Here is a 19639-nt window from a genome sequence, read left to right on the forward strand (position 1 = left end):
AGAAAGGTAGTCCAGTAGAATGTGCAATGTCCGAACCAGTTGCTGTCCCATACCATGAAGATTTTTGAACGCATTCTTGACATCGTTCAGATAACCGTGAATCAAGCCGGAATTATCAAGAACTGCGAAACTACTGACGCAATACATGTTGTGCGGTTACTCATGGAGAAACGCCACAAGAAACATAGCCCTTTTTACATTGCATTTCTGGATCTAGAGCCACACGAACTTATCTGGTATGCTCTGCAACAACACCTTATGCGTTGCGACAATAACTCGTGCGCTGGATTGAATTGTTCTGCCACGATCCAAAAAGTTAAGTTTGAACTGTCGCGGGTATTTATAAACCGCTTTGTGTCTTTGTTGATGTTCATCAAGGAAGTGACCTTTCGCTACTCTTCTTTATTTTTGTTATGGACCCTGTCCAACATCCAGTGCCCTACAGTTTATGAGGATGATGTTTTCCTAGCGTTTCATAACTAAGCTGATCTCAAACAACTTGTTCAAAAATGGGATGATCGCCTCATGCAACACCGTCTCAGACTGAATCTGAATAAAACAGAGCTTTTGACGACCGATTCCAATCAAACAGGCATTATCACTGTCAGTGGCAGTAACCTGCCCAGAACTGAGCGATTTAGGTACCTCCTATCAACGCTATCAGCCAACGGTGAACTGCGTAATGAAATTGCTTCACGCATTAACGCAACCTGGATGAAGTGGCATTTCACAACTGGGGTGCTTTGTGATCGATGTATCAACGAACGAATCAACAAAAGGAAAACAAACAAAATATTTATGACTCCATTCTTTTAGTTTTATATTTATTTATTTGTGACAGCAGACTTTATTTTGACCCTAGAAATAAGCAAAATATTGAATTTATGTTGTCGCGGAATAAATTAAACGTTTCAATAATCTCTCATAAAAACTAAAACATTTCAAAAAACACTGCGAAGTATTGAATAAAGCAAATAAATATTTAAAGTATTATGTACACTTTATTTCGAAACTGGGAGGAATTTGCAGTCCAAAGCGGAGAACACCAAGACTGTATTTTTTCTCGTTATGGATGCCTTCCTTCATTCTGCCTTAATTAGAGGATGTAAAGGGGTCTAATGGACCATGTAATCTTTCTTCAAACATTTCAATTAAGTGGATGACATGCTTTTTCACCGAATCATGGGCCTCGGTCAAATGGCTATGAATTTGGAGAAAGAGAATCGGACTACAGATAAATACCAACAAACACCAAGATCAGTTTGACTGATCATCGCACACGCAAAGATTGGCATTAAGAAGAGGCTGATCCACATGAGGCGGTCAAAGGATAGTATAGGTCCCAAGGCGAAAACGTAGATTGGTACCCACGATGGAGCATAAAACCTGGAAAACACTTGCTAAACCAACACCAACAGCTCTACTACCAAAGCGTATCTCCATCTTCACGTGGTGATCGCCGAGAATCTCTTTCCTCTTCTTCTTCGGAGAAGGATGAAGGCGTGTCAGCCGAGGAAGAAATTGTACCAACAGCTTGGGAGTTGATTAGGACTGACAACCCTACACGGGAAATAACTTCTCACGAAATCAGAAAAGAAACTACGGACTGGATGAATATTACATCGATGAAACCGGCATCGAAAACGGACTAACAATTTCCGCATTCTCTGATAGAACGTGCGTTCCCTGTACAAATCGAATACTGACCAGCAGCCAGCCAGTACCCTGCCTCAATATAAGGCTGAAGTAACAGCATTACAAGAGATGGGCTGGACAAGAACCGGTGTCCTATACAAGAGCCACTACACCATATATTAAAATGGCCACCCAGTAAACCATTTGCTTGGAGTACTTTTTTTAGTTTGCGAAAAAATCAAAACTAAGGCCAACGATTTTGAAAACATAAGCGAAGGGTGATACATTCTGCGTTTGCGAGACAAATTTCGAAATATGTATAAGCCCCATTAAACGTTCACGTGTCTACAGACGAGAGTGCAGAGTCGGAGAAGGATACTTTCTAGGAGGTAATAGAGCGGATCCTTGAAGTCTAGCCCAGGTATGATATCAAAGTCACACTTTTAACAGCCTAGTAACGACATTCGAGCGACACGTTTGTTTCTATAGCTTACATAGAAACATTAATAATAACGGACTGCGGATTATACAATTAGGAATGTCTCACGAAATGGTTGTTAGAAGTACCAGCCCGTGCAAATATGGGGGCGACGAATTACACAACAACGGTCTAAGACAAGGGGATGCCCTATCCTTTCTAACCTTTAATGTTATGTTAATTATCTAATTAATCCCTAAAAGATCAACTAGAAATGGCCATGGCTGCGTTTAACCCTTTTTTCCAGTGTGAATTTTTGAAATAAAGAGGGTTTCGTACGGGTCTAGTTTTGGGTCCTTTATTTCTTTAATAATGTCAGTATTATTCAATGTCAAATAGTGCCCTCCACCTATTACACTATGATGCAAAAGTGAGTCAATGCTATTTGAATTTGTGTGTGGTTCTTGTTATAAGGTATGTATTGAAGCTAGAAAAAAATATTTATTATCATAATCTATAATATTTGAAATTTGGATTTGTACTATACTTATAAGATTATTTCCTTTATTGGCTTGACTTAAGGGCTTCTCAACTCGTTTAATTTTATTTTAACTTTGGCTAATCAACCAACCTGACCTGTGAGTTGGGGCTTCAGAATACAACTGTTTGTCGTAAGAGGCGACTAAAAGGAATATAAATTTGTTTACTGCGTGACCTTTGGCAATCGAAAACCGATAATGATTAGTTTCTGGAATGTGCGAACGCTCCTCGACAATGGTAATGACGGTCCTCAGAATGTTCGCTTTCTCCAACTCGAGCAAGAATCCCAACGAAATAAGCTGGAAATTTTAGACCAATGCGAAGATAGTGGGACTCTGAAGAGCACTCCCTTCGCGGCAATGTGTTTCTGTACTCTGGGAAGCCAAGAGGTAGCAGACGTGAATGTGGTTTCGGATTACTTTTGACGGCTACCGTTCACTTAACCTAGGAGCCGGTTACTGAGAGATTTCTGACTGCAAGATTCTGACCCAGGTTAAGTAGCATCACCATTGTAAGTGCTATGCACCAACGGAGGCTTCCGATATGGAAAGAAGGAGGGTTTCTACGAGCAATTACACACAATTTAGGAGAGCTTTCCTGAACATGACATGAGATGTGATCGTGATAGGTGATCTGAATGCCAAAGTGAGTTCTAATAAATGATGGGGAAACACGATCTTGACGACCGTAACGATAATGGTGGGATGTTTGTGGATTACTGTAGCTTACACTGCTCCATCATTGATGGTATATTTTCTCGAGAAGCCTGCCGTAAGATCAGTTGGCTTTCACCATACCCACACCGTACGAGCAATCTGATTGACTACTTTGCGATCGGCAGTAGATTTGGGAGTTGTATCCAGGATGTAACAAGCGAAGCGCTGATATCGGCCTAGAAAAGAATCACCATCTGATGGACGCTTACTTTTGCTTGCATGTTGCGTCCACCACTTCTCGCAGAGTTGCAGCGCTGCGATCCCCCCAAGTTCAACATCAACTGCTTGTATGAGCCACCTGTCCCTTGACAGTGAGAGAGCACTGAGTAATCCACCTGAGAATCTCGATGAGCACTGCGCTGCCATCAAAAATGTTTTTCTCGAGTGCTACGCAGGCCTTCGGCCTCGTCCTGAAAGAACGTCATAAGATCTGGCTGACTACGAAATTGTGGAAGCTGATCGATGAACGGAAGGGATTGAAAGCTCTATTGACCGCTGCAAGTTATAGTGAAATGACGCTCTCAAATACCGAGCGAAATCCCGGAAGTTCAGCATAGTGTGCACCACGATAAAGAAGAGAGAATTTGCTATTGTGCGAATCAGGCCCGTTAGATCACCTGAGAACATTGAAGCAGTGAGAGCGTCAATGTTGCGATCGCCACGGCGTTCTGCGCGCAAACACGCATCTGCCCTTGGACTATCCGATCGTTCTGTGAGAAGAATTCTTCGTGATGATCTTCATTTTCATCCCTATAAGATGGCGATAGTGCAGGAACTTTCAGAACGTGACTTCAATTCTCGGATGAACGCGTGTGAGCTTCTTCTTGATGTCGTTCCCGAGGGTGCTATTGTTTTTTTTAGCGATGAAGCCCATTTTCATTTGTGTGGGTCGGTTAACAAACAAAACATGCGCTACTGGGCTGACACCAACCCTCGAGAATTGCATCAAAAGCCTTTGCATTCACCCAAAGTCACAGTGTGGTGTGGAATTTCCTCAGCTTGAATTATTGGTCCCTGGTTTTTTGAGGAAAATGAGGTTACAGTGACAGTGAATTCGGACCGGTATGTAAACATGCTACAGAATTTTTTTTTTCCCACGGCTAGAAAATTTGCATTTGGGGGACACTTGGTTCCAACAAGACGGTGCAACAGCACACACTTCAAGAGCATCGATGGCTGTTTTGAGGGAACGCTTTCCAGAGCGCCTTATCTCAATTAGAGGCGATTTGGAATGGCCGGCACGCTCTCCCGATCTGTCCCTTGTGATTTTTTTCTATGGGGTTTTTTGAAATCCCGTGTTTATGTGAACCGTCCAAGAACCCTACAAGATTTGAAAACCAACATCCAAGAAGAAATTGCCAACATAACACCTGCTATGCTAACAAGAGTCATGACAAACGCCAGAAATCGGTTTACGCAATGTATGGAGAATGGGGGACGTCACCTAACAGATTTGATCTTCAAAACAATGTAAATAAAAACTTTAGACATGTACCTACATTATAAAAAATAAATAAATATTTTCCGATGCATACAATAGTTTTTATTGAGTTTTGAAAAAAGGAAGTTATGCTGCCGCACCCTGTATTATTTCAAGTTGGTTGGGGGGACTTGGGGCAGAACAGCAGAGGAGCGGGTATTTCGGGAAGTCCTGGGGAGAGCTGAAACGCATTTGAAGTAACTGCGGACTATGGTGCATATGTGCGGTTGGCGTGGTATACCCCACCAAGGGTTAAATGACAACCATATATAATTAACCACTTCCTAACTCAAACCATGCCCTGTTATATGAAAGTCGTGTCACGGTGTGCTGTTACAATACCAAATCAAAAACAATGCAGTTCAGAAAAGCGCTAGAACCCCACGGCTATCAATAGAACAATAGAACAGTGCAAACTTCTCGAAAACGCGTTGCCAGCAACTACGACCGATGGCGCGTCGATGTTGGCCATGCTTCATATAGTTTTATAGCAACCATTATTAAATTAACGAAAAAGAAAAAAATAAAATACTTCCTGAAGGCCAATAAGAAACCTCTATTTTCTTAGGCAAATTTGAAATCCAGACAGTGCTAAAAAAAACGTAATAATGACATTAATTCCAGCAACATTGCAGTCCGAGGATTTTAAGTAGCTTCGAACAGTTTTCACGCTTTATTTTTCGGATCACGGTCTCGGCATATCTTTAATGTCCGCTACACAGTATATCAAATAAGTAGCGACCGCACTAAACCAGATGCAGATATTGCTAGATGTTGAAGGCATATGATATATACGGATAAGTTTTCCCAATACATTCGCGAGTCCGGTGCATTAAGTGTGGGTGCTGCCTATTAAGGGGGCTTTACACGCAACGATACATTGTAGCAATTTATCGTAACGATCAGATTGTTACAATTTATCGTTGTGTGTAAACGGTAGATTGTAGCGATTTATTGGGATTGGAGTTGGAGTGGATGGTTGATGCCGGCCGGCATCAATTTCTGGGAATCGTAACGATTCTTCACCTTTCTCATCAAACAACCGATGTACAGCGACAGCAACACTACTTCCTCCATGGTTAAAGCTTTTATAAAGACTGGGGGGTCGATGTAGGGTGACATTTGACAAGAAATCGTTACAATTTAGCGTAGCGTGTAAACAGTGCTCTACTCTTTCGATTTGTTGGAGCGATAAATCGTTCAATGAATTGTTACGAGTTATCGTTGCGTGTAAAGCCCCCTTAAGATATACTGTGGTCTCGTGTCCGGATCTCAATTTTTCTCATTGTATGTGTGTCAAACCTAAAGCATCCACTGCCCAATCGTTGTCGGAAATACACTCCCTCGACCAATGAATTTTTAATAATATAAAAAAAAAATTGATTTAAATAAATATTTAAATATTCAAATTTCATTAAATTCTTCCCGAAGCATAATTTCAAACAGAAAGTTTCTCCCTTGCACTACTAGAATCCAACCACCGCATCACTCATCATCCGCCATTTTATACTCCGCCGTGCCCAGCGAAAAGCGAAACGAATCAAGCCGGCAGGCCCGACGGAACTGTTCATGGACTTTCAGCAAATAGTCGCACAACCGTACAAAGGACACCATGACCTTATCCAAGAGACAGCACGAAGGCCACGCGTGGGAGTGGGAGATGGGGTAGTGTACGCGGATGCGGGTACTTGCATTTCATCCCCGCTCCCAAGCAACGATTTTCCCTCTGGAACTCTGTGCCACATGTCCATCTCCATTTCTCCTGCGTCTCCCTTCCTTCGATACAGATGTCCTGTGTCGGTGGCCGGATTCATGCGTGCTTCCTTCGCTCTGCTGTCCCCACCCTTCGGGCCAGTCGGTCGTGACACTGCACCCACGCGCTAGCAGCCAGTGTGTACCTACCGCCTACCACCTCTCCGTGATTCCCGAACTACCTACCCTCCCACACCGACGCACGAGCGCCCCGACCAACTCGTGCTGTTGGTGCAAAGGGCATCCCCCACCTTTAACCCCACCCGGCCGACATTCTCACTCGCGGCGCTCGACTCAAAGGAAATTTGGGAGCGGGGCGGTCGTCACTGCGTTCGCCTTCGAAATGTTCGCAAGCCTGGCACTAGCCGCACTGGCGCTTCTTGTTTTTGCGTTTCGCGGAGTTCGGCATTTTTTCACGTCACTTTCACCCTTCCCTGATGGCACGCCGTGGAGTGGTGGCTGTGCGTTTTCCGGCTTTGATATCGTGCCCCCACCCAAACGATTCGAACAGCGGCGGGGACGGGAATCAACAATTTGCTTTTTGTTTTCGAGTCGGGGATCGTTCCCAATTTGGGGCGGCATCTGCTCAGTGCTAGTTTTCGCGACCAAGGCCTCGTTCGCGCTTCAGGTGCAAAAATTCATTTCCTCGGTACTCACCTCCGGCAGAAGAAAAAGTCCTGGCACTCGCTGGCACGGCTCCACTTTGACACCTTCATTTATCGAACTAACGGGACTGACTTCCACGCACTTCGTACGAACAATTGACGCGCGCGGCACTCTGGCCCGTGTTTTCTTGAAATCGCGCTTCAAGTGAGTTTTAAGCGACCAGCGTATAAAGCCTAGCCGACACGCTAATCAATTTTATCGATTTTGAAATTTCCGAGAAGTCGAGCGGGCGGAAAATGCTGTAGAAAACTCGCAACCAGAAGCACCGTAAAGCGAAGGGTCCTCCTGTCAAATTATGCTTAGAAATTTCCGACAGAATTCAGACATTCCGCACGCACACACTCGCACGCCGTTGTCAGCCAGACATGTCATCAACGAAATGACGAGTTGTGCGGATGAAACAGGTGGTTGTTTGGTAGATTGGGTCTTGGCTTGGATGAAGCGAGTTATTAAAACAGGGTGCTCAGGAGTTTTCAAGTGTTTATGGCTACTATACTTTTCAATTTTCAACAGAAAATTTTGATAACTGTTTTGTTATCATCAATTTACGTTATGCTTTTTAGTAGTCTGTTTCAAAAATTCAGTCAACATTTCGAAATGCAATGCGCCTCTAATACAAGTTTTATTAGCTAAGGGTTAACGCTGATCTATACTTAGACTGATTTGCCTGAAACAGATGACAGTTTTACGCAACAATCGTGTACTACAGATATGAACCTTCTGCCCTTCATAGTGGGAAACACCACAAAAGGAGGATGCTTCTCCTGTTTCAATCAGAAGTCTAAAATACGAGGGGCGGCTGACAAGTTCATGGCATAATGTACTTAATGAATGAAAAATATGGTTGCATATTTTTTATTTATTAATATAATTCCCGCAAGTAAAATATACTTTTCTTTTTGGAGACTTCCGCTGATGTGTGAAATGACACCGGAACCTAAAATACAAACCGAGAATATCCCGGGAATCTAACGTAATGTAAAATATAGCGGCTGGATCACACGTGTGGAACCGCAAACTCGAAACCCGAGTATTGCAATCGAGAGAGAAGGTCTACGATCTCTGGGATACTCTCCCTTCTTTTGCAACCTCAGGCCATAAACATTATTATGTATGCAACAACTGTTGTCCCACATTGGGTGGAGTATTGCGTCGCATCAGCCTAACACGAATACGGTCAACCAACTAAAGTTCTAACTCCGACTGCGCGCGATAATATGAGGAACCGGATAACACGTACCGAAGCTAATCCGAATGCTAACAGTTCAGCGACGTAGGGCCGGGGTTCTTGGTTCTTAGATATTATCTCCTTGAGATTTTATTATAGTCTTGGTTCAATAGAAAAAAATAAACCCACTCGGGGTAAACTACTCTAATAGAGACGTGCAGTCTTGAGGCGGGTTAATACCACCGAAAATTTCTTCACAAAAGGAGCTAAACTGCAAAACGGCCCAATAAGGGAGGGGGTAAATCACTATAACCCACGCGCATGGGAAGGAAGGGGAAGGACTAGCTCTGAGCTGATTCTGGCACCTACGCAACAGCGGCCTCCGTATTCCTTCCTTCTTCATGAGGAGCCAAAGATATAGTGGTCCTGCGGCGGCCTACCCTAACCTAAATGTTCACCTCCTGCCAGTTCAAATATGATGATGGGGAACTTTAAATAATCGGGTGGATTGTCGCCTTCCTGGGGAGAGCTAGAACAAAACTAATTTCTATTCGTGATATTCCTTTATTGTAATGCATGTAAAAGAAAACTAGCTTAGAATTAAGTGTTCGTATGTAAATCAGGTATGGATTTCAATTTCAGTTTTCCTTTTAGTTTTTTTGTGTAAACACAAAACCTTATTAAAATCGGTTTAGTGTCTGTCCGTCACACGCATTTTTCTCGGAGACGGTTATAGTGATTGACACCGAATTTGGTAGAAAGGTGGGAACTGTGCACGGTCATACATACAGTGAGTTACATCCTTTCATGTTGAATTTAAGGGGGGGGGGGGGGGGGGGGTCCCATACATGCAAAAGGGGGTGTACATTTTATTTTCATCAAATATAGTAATGTGGGGTATCAAATTAAAATTCCCGGTTAGTGCTTTTCGAAGCTGGTCTTAGTTTTGACATTTGTTGGAACGGTGGGGAGCGCGGGGGGTTGAAAGTGATCACTTCTTTAAGGGGGCCATTCTCAGAAACTGCTCAACCGAAAAATCTGAAAAAAAAATCAGGAGGCTGCCACTATATGGTGCCTGGGCTCCGAAAAACCTTCCATACAAATATCTGTTCAAATAAAGTTAATAATAGTATATTACTATATTTTTTTTTATAATTGGCTGGAAACCCCCTTAAGTTCATCTTAGCACCACCAAATTTTGTAGGCTATAATGTAGAGATGATCTTACCAAATTTGGTGGAAATCGCGCTATTACTAACAAAGTTATAATACGTCAAAGTTTTTGCTTTTTTGAAAACTGAAGACTATGAATGTCAGTATCACCCGAAAGTGGAAACTCTCAAAGTTATGGATATATTACGTGCTGGCTACTAAGAAATACACAAAACCTTTCATACCTGAAGCGTCCAGCTTCCGGTTTTTCGACTTGTTTGTATAGTCATAACAGTAAACTAAGAGAAAAGATTTACAATCACATGATTTCAGCCTTTCTTTTACGTGCATAATGGAAAGTATATTTTTTTTGTAGTTCAAGGCTTATAAAATATCCTTAATTTTCACTGAATGCAATAATTATTAACAAAATAAAAGAAAATGAATATCATAACAGCTTATAAAATGTACAACTGCTTCAAAGTTTTTATTTTAACTTAACTCGGTAGCATACACTGATACATGTCCGTTTTCATTTTTAAGGTTTTGTGTAAACACAAAACCTTATTAAAATCGGTTTACCGTCTCGATTAGTACTTTTCGAAGCCGGTCTTAGTTTTGACATTTGTTGGAAACGTGGGGAGTGCGGGGGGTTGAAAGTGATCATTTCTTTAAGGGGGCCATTCTCAGAAACTACCAAACCGAAAAATCTGAAAAAAATCAGAAGGCTGCCACTATATAGTGTCTTGGCTCCGAAATACCTTTCATACCGATATCTGTTCAAAGAAAGTTAATAATAGTATATTACTATAATTTTTTTGTAATTGGCTGGAAACCCCCCTTAAATTCATCCTAACGGCACGAAATTCTGCAGTGATGTAGGCTATAATGTAGAGCATGATCATACCAAGTTTGATGGAAATCGTACTATTACTAACAAATTTATAATACGTCGAAGTTGTTGCTTCTTTGAAAATTGAAGACTATCAATGTCAGATAGATAGATAGCTTTATTAGTGTAAATCAATTCATGTTCAGATACAATCAATATTTAAGTGATACAGACTAAATCTTTTCAGCTATGGTAAGTTGTGCAGTATAAACAATCTTAATAAGTGCAATCGCTTCAATTCTCAAAATTCCCTAGGAAAATTTAAAAAAACCTAGCTATCAATGTCAATATCACCCGAAAGTGGACATATGCATATATTACGTGCTACGTACTAAGAAATACACAAAACCGTTCGTACCTGAAGCGTCCAGCTTCCGGTTTCCCGACTTGTTTATATTTGATGTTGGTTAAATTGTTGGCATTTTCTAATAATATTAAACTCAGAGTGTAAAGCGTATGAGGTTGACCATTATCAACACAGGGCTTTCCATCAAATGATTTACTTAAATCGCTTTCTAGAAAATGGAGGGCAATGGAATTTTTAGCTATATTATACGGAGCTGTCGTGCACTCGTCGCTCCTCATATCTTCTTCTTTTTCTTCAGCCTTCAGTTCACAAGCGGGGTCCGCTCGTCGTGATCGGTTTCGTCATTTTATTTTATCAAATGCCTGATCAGGATGTAATCACGAAACCTTCAAATCCCCATCCAATGTATCATGCGACCATTGTTTTGGCCGGTTTTTTGGTTGCTTACCATTGACTTCGATGTTCTGACCAATACTGGTTGTTGAATTCTCGTTAGCGTGAATTACGTGACCACACCATCGAAAACGCCTCTCTTGCAGTTTTCCCACGATCGGTGCAAACCCATATCGATCGCGGATATTCTCATTTCAGACGTGATCAAAACGTGTCACGCCACCGGTGCAATGCAACATTTTCGTCCCCATTACCGCAAGACGCCGTTCATTGTCCTTTATAGTCAACACTCAAACTATAGAGAGTGACAGACGGACGACATTGCAGTAAATTTTAGATTTGGGACGTGCGCTGATACGTCGATCACAAAGAACACTAGTTGCGGAATGTCACTTCATCCAGGTGGCATTAATGCTTGAAATTTCATTACGCAGTTCTCCATTGGTAGCATTGACTCGAGATATTTAAATCGCTCAGTTCTTTCAATGGCAGTAATCTGCTCCTCCAGATATTTAAATCGCTGAGTTCCGGCAATGGTGGTAACCTGCCCAGAACTGAGCGATTTAAATATCTCGGGTCAATGCTATAAGCCAATGGAGAACTACGTTATGCTCCTCACATAGGGAAACACAAAACCTTTTATACCTGAAGCGTCAAGCTTCCGGTTTCCCGACTTGTTTTAATATATATATATGAGACATTTCTTCCACCAAATGCTTTTCATCTTTATCCTTTTTGTAGGTTCTTTGTTTTTTTCTTTTCTGTTAATGAGTAGTTGAATATTTAGCTCCAAAGGTTTATTGGTTGAAAGCGACTCCCATCTAGGCCGTGCTTTCTCAACCACTGTCCTCTCACGCCCAACAGTCCAAGAGAGATTCTTTTTGAATGTTTGTTAAATGGCTCCTGTTCCATCAAATGGCGTTATCCTTCGTAGGAGCTTCAAACAGAAACGTTCGGCCGTAACCTCGGTTTTGGAGCCAACAACTTACTTGGAATTTCGAGTAACTAAAGAGGATTCAAAACTGCCACTAAGACGGCTTCTAGTTTTGATTCTCGATTACAGATTATTTATTGAATGTCAGGGACCGATAAAAACGCCTTTGACGAAAGAATTTCTAACCGGAACTCTCAAACACTTTCCAATTACATGACTTCTCTGCTACTAGCAACCAGCAATGGGAAGAAACGATCAGCTTCCCTTATCAAGTCTTCTGCTGCACTCGCTCGACGGAATCCAGTCGTGGTCCCAAAAGCAATGTCCGTTCTCCTCACTTTCTTACATAAAAACCAACCGTTCCCAACAAGTCACGATGGCACTCTCTCTTCCTATGCTCCCTTTTTTTCTCCTGTCAAAAACAAATTCCCCCGCCACAACGATAAAGTTCCCTTCCGTGGCCGAAGCTTGATGGCTTGGATGGTTGGATACTCAACCAAACCTAGAACGTGGGTAAGAAAATTATATTGATGTAACAACAGTGAGGATGCCCTTGTGATTGTTCGTGAGTTGATGGTGAATGCATTTACGTAATGAAAGTTTAACTCCCTCAGCGGTAAACCTTCGAAATACCAGGTAAATACCTCCCCATCATGAGAAAACTAACCTGGAGCCATTTGGCAGATTATTTCGGACTAGCCTCTCCCGCTCCTCTTCTTACTGCTAACTACTCCCTGATAATGTTGTCCGGAGAGAAGACCCATGCCTCCCCACTGTATAGTAGAAAAGACTGCTTTGCGCTCATTAGAAGATATCGCTTGCTAGACGAGGAGCCTCAAAGTTTAAGATTAGTCGACTTAAGCAGAAATTCCTACTGCAGCCTTGTCTGCGGCTGCATCGATTTGTCCGAAGTATCCAATACATATACAGTCATTCAACCATTCTCGAGCACTTTCCTCGGCTATATAAAGTATATAGAGTCGTCGGTTTATAGATGGCAGTTCAAGGTGACTAGGTGCTTTCGATGATCAGCGGGAGCCTCGCTATACTCCAGCGGGAAGGGAAAATGGCTATGTTCAGATAAGCTTTGAATGCGTCGAGTAGTAGGTCCACCCGATGATGAAACACCAGTTTATATACCACTATCAGGATTTCGTCAAATCCTGGCACCTTTTTCATAGAGAAGACTGCAATCTTCAGTGCGTTCTACGGTTCTGACACCCTTCCATCCTTTTGGCATTAAGTCAACAGGGTTTCCACAGCCAGATGACCAATTTATAACAGAGTAACAATCGACCAGCTTCTGGCAGCTTTACTTTTATTTATCGTGCTGCAAAATCTCTTCTTACCTGATCTTACTCTGTCATTCTGGTGCATGTGGAGCTTCTTGCATTCCTTCTGCAGCTCGACAATTTCCACCGTTCATCTATACATAGAGGGTTTGTCACGACTGGATCAAATCCTGAAGGATGTCAACCTCACTCCCCGAAGTGTCGTCCAGCGCGGCTTTACCTGTTCCAAAAGCTATTTATCTTCGTGATGTCCCACACACAGCGGGAGCTCCAGGGTGAAGCACGCCGAGGGATAGGGTCTACCACTTCGAACGCGATGTATTGAATGTTGCTTGCAGCGAAGTTCTGCTCTCCATCAACACCAGCGATTTCGTCACGAATGTTACGTCGGGAATGTTTCCCTGCAATGCAGCCTGGCCGTGGGAACATTGTCATGGAACCGGTGTTTCAAACTATCACTCCCTTCTTGCTGCCATGTCGAGGATCTGTTCCCTCCAAAGTCTAGATGAGGCATGACTATCCAAGTGCTTTTGTGTTAAAGTGATCCCCAACCAGGATCTTCCCTCCGTGGCGAATACAGAGTTCTCCAGAGGGTTAAGTTCGCGTTGAAAACCTGACATCGACTCATTCTATGTTTGACACACGCCGAAAAACGTTCTTCCTAATCATCGAATCCAGACAAAACCATCCCCTCGTAGACCGTTCAGTTTAGAAGTCATCTTGGCATCCATCAACGACTTTTCCGTATACGGCCTGAGTCTTTTGCGGTGATTTTTTTCAAATTTTGTATGACGAATACAACAATGAAATGCCTCCATAATTGTTACAGTTAAGTTTATCTCCCTCCTTATATAACGTTTATCTAATACTTTTGCGCCAGTTGTCGGACATTCTTTCATGAGTCTATTTGATAACAATCAACTTATATGGGAAAGTTGTCAGGTATGCTCCACCTCCTTTTCATAGTTCTATCGATATCCCATTAACACAAGGAGTTTGGTTACTGCTTTGATTATGTATGACTATTTTCACCTCACTTAATGATGAGGGTCATGAATGAACTTCGTCATTTTTTGAAGGCTCTGTAATGATTATTTGGGCAGAGGTAGTCGCTAGAGTAGAACTTAGTGACTCTCTAGAGTAGTGAGCTATCTCGCCTTGATATCATCCTGGTGTTTTTGTGTGGCGTGTTTCCTTGAATCAAACGATTCACAAATAGAATATTGAAATCAGCGCAAGAGATAAATGAAGTAGTAGTAAAGGAGTTGCCCCACTATGCTAGATCTGATCTTTGTTGGTGACAGGTCCCTAATTACCTATCTTATCGAAAATGATCATGCTATTTAACAATCCTCGGCGAAATGCTAGGATGTAGACCTCAGTGGATCATGGCAAGAAATCAACAGGGGTTCTTGACGCATGTAGTGGAAACGCAAATGCAAATCGATTATATTTTCATAAGACGCCGTCCCTTTCTCACCGTCTCTGACAGGGAAGCCATTCCCTAGTAGGTTATATCACCGCAACATGGAGCGTTAATTGCTCTTTTGTGAGTGAAATCACCATTGAAGCAATGCGAGGCACACACTCGAATTAAATAGTGGCAATTTTGCGAGAAAAGAGAAGAAATTATCTCACTCATACGACTGTGAACCATTACGAACACGGAAAGCACACATGGAAACAAACCAAAGATATGGTCCACGAAGTGGCCTATGTAACCTTCGGAGTTACCAAGCCTGGTAACCGATTCATCAATCAAAATACTTGGTTTTGGAATGAAGGTCTCAGTTCCAATATTGAATGGATTGTTTCAGTTAGTTAAATGTGGACGACGAACGATGAAATGACCCCAATACTTGGTGCTTAGTCGAGTAGAAGTGGATTCTAGTCTGTGAGCTGAGAGTTTTGAAGTTAGGTAGAAGAGTATCTGGGTACTGAATGCACCAGTTGTAGAAAGCTGATACATGACATTGATGGCGGGAGTGGATGGCGCTAAAGTCTTTGCTATTAGGAATTTCGAAATTAGGACAAGCATTCGATTTCCGTGTATTCAATATAGCAGGCAAGTGATTCATTTAGAAGGAATACTAAGCTAGTACCATCCCCCGCAGAAAATACCGACAATGGTCGATAAAGGAGACGGGAGGAGTGTCAGAATGGCTCAAGTGGGTAGAGCGCTGGGCTGTCGTAGCGCAAGATCGCAGTTCAAATCGCACTGGTGGCAGAGTGATTTGTTGTCGGGACTGGATGTCGGATATCAGAAAACTGAGCTGTTAATGAGTAACTGAGGGGTAATAATCTCAGGCGAGCGCAACGCTGACCACATCGTCTCCTACAGTGCACTGTAGTGAACCATTACGGTCTTAAATGAAGTGCTCTAACACACTTCAAGGCCTTGATCCAATTGGATTGTTGCGCAAACGAATATTTTTATTAAAGGAAACGAACAGTAAGCTTGAGGCGATTACGAAACTTGGCGCAATGATTAAAAATCCTATAAAGTATGTTAAAACTCTACATAATATGCACCATACAATAAAGGATTGGGTGTATGCTTTTAGAGTTGCGTTCCTTGAAATGCGAGAGGGTTAAAAATGCATAATAAAAGCCAAAAACTGCTGCGGTTCAACCAACGCCCAGAACGCTTTTATCTAGAAGCCACTGCACTCTTATAGATACAGCAGCGCCAAAATATATCGGGCACAACCAAAAGTCCGGAGCTCCTTAAAAGACTTAGAAATCAGACTAGCAGAATCTCCTCGAAGAAGCCAGAAATAAAAAATGGAGAAATCGAGCCATAAAAAAAACAACGAAGATCCTCAAGAGTGGTATCAATAGAGCAAAAATAGGAGGTATATTTATCTACAGTTGCTGTACGGCACCAAACCTTACCGTGAAGGAATTCAAACCAATGACGGCGAAGTTAGCTTGCAATTTTACCGCATGGGCTGAAAAATGGGACAGTCGCAAAAAAAAAGTCTTCTATTTGCAAACACTGGTTGCGACAACACTTCCCGGAGGAAGGAAATAGGGTCGGTGATAGATGTCACATTTGTTAGTGGCACTTTAGCTAAGGATATTCAGAGGTATGTCGGTAAATATAGTTACAGTGACCATCAGGGCATAGTTTTTGAAATCAGGCAAGGTAATAGAATAAATTAGTCCCGGAAGACAACTGTAAGGTGGGCAGCCAACAAGCTCTACGGGGAGACTTTCAAAGTTGGTCTGTTAAAAAAATGTAAAGCGGAAAGAAAACACAGGCTATAAAGCTTTATAGATCCGCAAAAAGTTACACCGAGTATATGAAGCGCCCCCGCCCAGAAATTTTTTGTGGAACTTTAAAATCGAGGAATGCCACAAAGTCACGGTGAGTGAAACTAAAACTGATCTGGATATATCAGCAATACAAAGAAGCGGAGAAAAATGCATGTGTCTATTATCATAAAAAGTAAAAGCAAAGACTTTAAGCGTTTGTGCAAGGAAACTGACCCGAACCCTTGCGCCTAAAAAACAGTTGTTGAAAATCAAAGTATTGCGTATCGTTAATCTTCCAAACGCCCCGTCAAAGTTCCAATGGTAAATAAACAAGAGGTCCTAGAAACTACAAAGAAAATTGCCTAAAATAAACCGGCTCACTTAGATAGCAGGCCCAACAACGCTTTTAAAACAGCAGTCAAATAGCGCCAAATCCTTTAGCAGTTGCTTTTACCTGCTTAACGAAGAAGCATTCCCTACAAAGAAAGAAACATAACCTAATACTCATTTCCAAACCAAAACCTTTAGGTGAACCTTCGTCCGACAGACTGATATGCCTTCTAAATAATTCTGGCAAATATTTTGAACGGATAATCTACAACGGATTACTTCCGATTACCGAAAAGGGAAGTGGCCTCTCGGGGAATCAGTTCGGATTGGGGAAAAATACTACCCCTATTCAAATTGGGCAGGCTGGAAAATATCGTGCGATTCAGATAAGAACCGAAATAACATCGAACAACATGTGACGGATCAAAAGGGTTCGTTCTAAATATGTACAGTTCAGTACTGATAGTGTTTGTTTATAAAGATAACTTTTGGAACCCAAACCATAGAATTCCCAACCGAACCGAGCCGAACGTAAACATGAACACAAGATAAGATCTGATCCAGCCCCGTGAGGTAATAGTGTATGGAGAAAAAGTAGTTTTAGTGCGTAAGACGAGCAGACAATAATGACACGATTTTACAAGGACTTATTTTCCACTAAATCTTACTGGATAATACATAGGAAGGATAGAAGAACAAATGGTGCAAATTCTTCCTTCTCAAACACAGGCCGGCCCAGAAAATACATTCAATGTCGTTGAAAACAAAAACAATCGTGATTAACAGCCTCAGAGAAATAATAGGGCGTTTACCTTAGTCGACGCCGTAGGATGGGCTCGGTCCTGTCAAAAAATGAGGAAGGATTCTTGACGCATAGACGGCTTCAAGAAGTAAGTAAATTAGTTCGAACAGAACAAATATATGTCTGCATGTTAAATATTGGTACCCTCACTGGAAAGATGGAGGAACACGCAAGAGCCCTTCGGAAGTCTCACATTGATATTTGTGCTTTATAAAAAACTCGATGATGTGGTGCCAAAAGCTGCGACATAGAACGCCGAAATGAGTATGTCCGCGATCGATATGGGGCCTTCGATGCTATGTTCATATAATTCGCGCGCCGACGAGAACTCACTTGCTAAGATGGATGGGAAATTACCGAAAGAAATAAGTCTCCCAACGCCATCCAGATCGGGCCTCTGTCGGACCCCGCTTCTGAACTTGACAAGGGCTGAAGAAGAAGAAGAAATAACTGGAGAGAACAAGATAATAAGATACAACATGTGAATTAGTTTACATTTAGATTTATTGAGATGTAATGCAATGTGTATGATTTATAATATTTCCAGGCTGGTGCAATAAATGAAAAAACCAACAATGCACTTGTTGGATGAAACGTTAAACGTCTCCAGTTTATGCCATTATAATTGGAATCAGTGCTAGATTATCGCATTGCATTATCGAGTGATCGTGCATACTTAATGAATTTTAATGCATGAGTTTAATGAATTTTCCTTGCCAATAATTGTATTCGAAAAATTCCCTCGCCTATAGTAAAATTAATTCGAAATTTTTAATTGCCGTACAATGGTTTGGCGTCGAATACCAAACGACGCAGATTGTTTTCGTTTGTGCTTTTTAATATTTTGCCGGAAATGAAAATTAACAGAATAACGTCTTTTCTGCTCAACGGCCCACTAAACTTTATCTAACTTTTCCTCATAGATGGCGCGCTCGAGGCTTCCATTCAGTTGTCATCGTTTGCCCCAGCTGATTAGGGAAATCAGCACCAGTTGGGTTGTGCAGCCCATTCTCTAGTTTAGATGCCCAGGAAGTGAAGTAGATTATAACTGAAAATGACTGCCACAACGGAAACAAGGTACTCCATTTGAAATTTCCCCCTTATCGTAATATTAAGCAGTTTGAATTCGTTTGTAGAAAACGTTCTCGGGAAGATGACAGCTGCGATTCGATGCCTTTGTCAAAAAGAATCAACAATTTGCACATCAACAATGGCATACAGGATTTCGCAGCGAATGGGAATAGTTTAGCTCATGGTAGCAATACGCACCACCCAATGCAACACATGAATGGAGGAGGCGCAGGTCACGGGGCACACCCCGCACTGCGTGGAGAAAACTGCTTTGCATCGCAGATCGCTGAAGCCAACCCTCAGGAGCCTCTGCCCCCTGGTTACAGCCCAGAACTCACTCAGCACGAAAATCCTTATTACTATAACAAAAACAAATTGTTGTATGAACTTCATCTCGAAAGAATGCGAAGGACTCACCACCCTTAGACTGAGCCAGCTGCGGTGATATTTTATAAGTTTTCGTTTTAAGTTTTGTTATTTATACACTAAATATCCTCTAAGTGAGTTTGAACAGAAGCATTGGATGCAAGCCAGGCGCCTAGCAGGCTTTGAGAGCAGACAGTGTTGAACTACCGTTACACGTGATTTATTCCTCTTTACTGTCGATTCAAATATTTTTGGAGAACTTCCCTTTAGTGGAGGAGTTGTGAATTGTGTCCTCTACCGTAATCTCGCTTTGGAATTTTATATAAAAGAAATACTAGTTAATAAACGGTACCTGCCGAACGGGGGAATTCTTATTTCTAACATTTCCCCCTGCAAATTGCGGTAATTACTTTTATGCTGTGGATGGGGTCTGTGAAAAGTGGCGATGTACTTCAAGAATTCTTCAA

General features: G+C 42.0%; 2 protein-coding genes across 4 annotated transcripts in view; one reads left to right on the forward strand and one right to left on the reverse strand.

Moving 5' to 3' along the window:
• Positions 1-7322, reverse strand: part of LOC119654237 (zinc finger protein 577-like) — a 74800-nt gene extending 67478 nt beyond the window's left edge. The window contains exon 1 of the mRNA XM_038059473.1: positions 7199-7322. The gene's annotated coding sequence lies outside the window, so the exon portion shown is untranslated. The remainder of the gene's footprint in view (positions 1-7198) is intronic.
• LOC119654238 lies at positions 6727-19532 on the forward strand. 3 transcript variants are annotated; one of them, XM_038059474.1, is made up of 3 exons: positions 6727-7351; positions 10607-10611; positions 18659-18794. In XM_038059474.1, the coding sequence occupies exons 1-3, from the start codon at positions 6885-6887 to the stop codon at positions 18709-18711; spliced, it is 525 nt and encodes a 174-aa protein (XP_037915402.1). In that variant the 5' UTR covers positions 6727-6884; the 3' UTR covers positions 18712-18794. The 3 variants fall into 3 exon arrangements, with proteins under 3 accessions (XP_037915402.1, XP_037915403.1, XP_037915404.1); XM_038059476.1 differs by lacking the exon at positions 10607-10611 and adding an exon at positions 18872-19532 and having other exon boundaries at positions 7213-7351; positions 18659-18812; XM_038059475.1 differs by lacking the exon at positions 10607-10611.
• Positions 19533-19639: the final 107 nt, after the last annotated feature.

This window comes from Hermetia illucens, chromosome 4 (assembly GCF_905115235.1).
Source record: "Hermetia illucens chromosome 4, iHerIll2.2.curated.20191125, whole genome shotgun sequence".
NCBI classification, from domain to species: Eukaryota; Metazoa; Arthropoda; class Insecta; order Diptera; family Stratiomyidae; genus Hermetia; species Hermetia illucens.

Coding starts and splice junctions, on each gene's coding strand:
- LOC119654238 (XM_038059474.1), top strand. CDS start 6,885: ATGTTCGCAAGCCTGGCACTAGCCGCACTGGCGCTTCTTGTTTTTGCG.